Source organism: Onychomys torridus, unplaced genomic scaffold (assembly GCF_903995425.1).
Source record: "Onychomys torridus unplaced genomic scaffold, mOncTor1.1, whole genome shotgun sequence".
Lineage (NCBI taxonomy): Eukaryota > Metazoa > Chordata > Mammalia > Rodentia > Cricetidae > Onychomys > Onychomys torridus.
In genome coordinates, this window is record NW_023412870.1 from 495,124 (window position 1) to 498,520 (window position 3,397).

The window sequence follows — 3,397 nt, forward strand, 5'->3', positions numbered from 1 at the left end:
CTATAATCTATCTGTCTATCATTTGTCATGCATCACCTTGATCATTATCACATTTTTCATGATTGCTTGTTTCTTATGTTTTCATTGTTAAAATTCAATTGCATGTTCTGGGCAGGAATGTTGTCATTTCAGTGACGTGATGTCCTGTTCAAAATATCTCAATTCCAGCCATATAGTATTGGTTTTTCAAAATGCTGCTCACATTCTCTTGAATCATATGACAATAGAGTAATCAAACAGATCTCTGTATCATAAAATTTCCTAATTTTCAACTTGTTATTAATAACTAACTTGTAAAAGAATGATACAGACTATGTAATTGTATTGTCCATTGAAAACTTATTAGCAAGTTTTGAATACTGTCATGGCAGTAATGTCATTTAATTTATTAATAGTTTGGCTTCTGGTACTTGGGAACCTTTTGTTTTCACCACTTTTCGTATATTTTTACACTGTGTATATGAATATAATATATTTTCTCATTAGTAGTTTAATTGCTAATTAATAATATTAATATCATATATTTCATGTACTTGAAAAGTCAATGCATATTGCAAATATGAGACATAGTCATGAGAATATGAATACATACATATATGTTTATATATGAACATATATATATATATAAGTTTGATAATAGTTTGTTTTATTAATCATTTACTGTAACTCTTTCTCTTCATGCTCAAATTTTCCTAGAACTGAAGATAAAAGAAAAGAGAAAATGAGCAATGGTGGACAATGTCAATGCGAGTTGGGAAGGGTACTTTAGTCTTCTGGGTTTTTCTAAATGGCCTCATCTGGAAGTTGCTCTCTTTGTGGTGATCTTGATATTCTACTTGATGACACTGACAGGCAATCTCTTCATCATCATCCTGTCATACCTAGATTCCCACCTGCATACCCCTATGTACTTCTTCCTCTCAAACCTCTCTGCTCTGGATCTCTGCTACACCACTAGCTCCATCCCTCAGCTGCTGTTCAACCTCTGGGGTCCAGAGAAGACGATATCCTATGCTGGGTGTATGCTACAACTATATTTTGTCCTCGCACTGGGTACCACAGAGTGTGTTCTGTTGGTGGTGATGTCCTATGACCGCTATGCAGCTGTGTGCAAACCTTTACATTACTCTGTCCTCATGAATCCTCGTTTCTGCTACCTGCTGGCTGCAGCATCCTGGGTAAGTGGCTTTACCACCTCAGCACTTCATTCCTCCTTTACCTTCTGGGTACCCCTGTGTGGACATCGCCAAGTGGACCACTTCTTCTGTGAAGTCCCAGCACTGTTGCGGTTATCCTGTGTTGATATCCGTGCAAATGAGCTGACCCTCATGGTCATGAGTGCCATTTTTGTTGTGATACCACTTATTCTCATTTTGAGCTCCTATGGTGCCATCGCATGCACTGTCCTAAGAATGCAGTCAACCACTCGACTTCAGAAAGTTTTGGGGACCTGTGGAGCCCATCTTACTGTTGTGTGTCTCTTTTTCATTCCAATCATGTGCATTTACCTTCAGCCTCCAACAGAAAATTCCCAAGATCAAGCCAAGTTCATTGCCCTCTTCTACACCGTTGTCACCCCTAGCCTGAACCCTCTCATCTATACCCTAAGAAACAAGGATGTCAGAGGAGCAGCAAGGAGGCTGACGGGTGTGAGAGGGAGCGATGAGAGACCTCCACTGTGCAGTCTTTGATAAGAATGTCTGATCCTTCATCAAGCACACTCTGTGGTCTTTTACAATTCTTCCGGTCACCACATCATAAAACATAAAATGTAGATATTAAATTATTTGAGTAAGAACACATTGTTTTCAAAATATGAAATTATGTCAGGAACTTAGCCAGTGAATCTTATTCCTTTCCAATTTGAACAATACAGTCAAAAATCTGTAATTTAGATGGATGTAACCTAGCTCTCTTACGGATGAAATTGCAAGATAAGATAAAAGAGGAAATCCCTGTATAAAATTTGGTTTGTCATGGGGCACACACTATGAAATTAGGATCACTTCTAAAATCATTCCAGGAAATGTGGCAACAAATCTGGAATATAAATGTCTATTGCTAAGTTGAGTGCAAAATAATGTTAGTAATTAAAATAAAATGAAAGAAATAAATCACATAATTTGCTTTAATGAGTTTAGTGACATAGTGAAATATTATTGCTATTATTATTTATTATTATTATTATTATTATTATTATTATTATTTTGTTTTTTTTTGAGACAGGGTTTGTCTGTGTAGCTTTGCACCTTTCTTGGAACTCACTTGGTAGCCCAGGCTGTCCTGGAACTCATAGAGATCTGCCAGGCTCTGCCTCCCGAATGCTGGGATTAAAGCACGAGCCACCACCTGGCCCAAGACCACCTTTTTACTGCTTGTTGTCACTGTTGTCCTTTTCCTCAGAAAGAGACCTACTTCCTGTGTGTCTCTCTTTTTATTGACTTTTTGTTCTTCCTTCTCATTGGTTGTAAACTCAACCATATGACCTCCTTATCACTGCCTGTCTATACAGACCTCCAGGTCTCTATGGTTGGTATTGAGATTAAAGGAGTGTGTCTCCATGATGGCTTTGTCCTTGAACACACAGAAATCTGCCTGTCATGTGATTGGGATTAAGGGTATGTGCTACCACTGCCAGACTTCTGCTAAATGGCTTGTTATTAGCTCTGACCCCCAGATGCTTTTATTTATACATAGAAATTAAAAAATCACATTTTGACACAAATAAAATATCAGCATAGGGAAGAGGAATTATATGAACAAGGGGGTCAAGATAATGATAGGGAAATCTACAGAGACAAATGAACCAAGCTTATAGGAACTCATGAACATTATTAGACCAACAGCTGTGGAAACTGCATGGGACTGGATTAGACCCTCTGCATACAAGAGACAGCTGTGTAGCTGGGTCTGTTTGAGGCACCCCTGGCAGTATGATCAGGATCTGTCCCAGGTGCATGAGCTGGCTTTCTAGATCTCATTTCCTATGGTTGGACACCTTGCTCACCCTTGATGCATTGGGGAGGGTTTTGGTCCTGCCTCAGCTGAATGTACCAGGCTTAGCTGTCCCACCATGGGAGAACTCACCCTTTTGGAGGAGGGGATTAAGGGTGGGTTGGGAGGGAAGGTGGGTGGGGAGAGCAGGAGGAGGGATGAGAGGGGGATCTGTGATTGGTATGTAAAATGAATGAAAATTTTTTTAAAAGTTGAAGATTTAATTTAAAATCCTTTAATATCAAAAATAAAACTTTAAACCATAAGAATAGTCCACAGAGATACTGGGAACTTTACTTTCCTAATCTTTTTATACTGCACCATTACAGAATACCACAGTTTTGTTTTGTTTAGTTTTTTTGTATGGCTCAGTTTATCCAAATAGTTGAAATTTAACAAAGTT

General features: G+C 38.4%; 1 protein-coding gene across 1 annotated transcript; it reads left to right on the plus strand.

The window, feature by feature from the left end:
• The first annotated feature begins 696 nt into the window (after window positions 1–696).
• Window positions 697–2,095, plus strand: LOC118576020 (olfactory receptor 2J3-like). The gene has a single exon (XM_036176422.1). It carries the CDS (start codon window positions 729–731, stop codon window positions 1,689–1,691), a length of 963 nt encoding a protein of 320 aa, XP_036032315.1. The 5' UTR covers window positions 697–728; the 3' UTR covers window positions 1,692–2,095.
• Window positions 2,096–3,397: the final 1,302 nt, after the last annotated feature.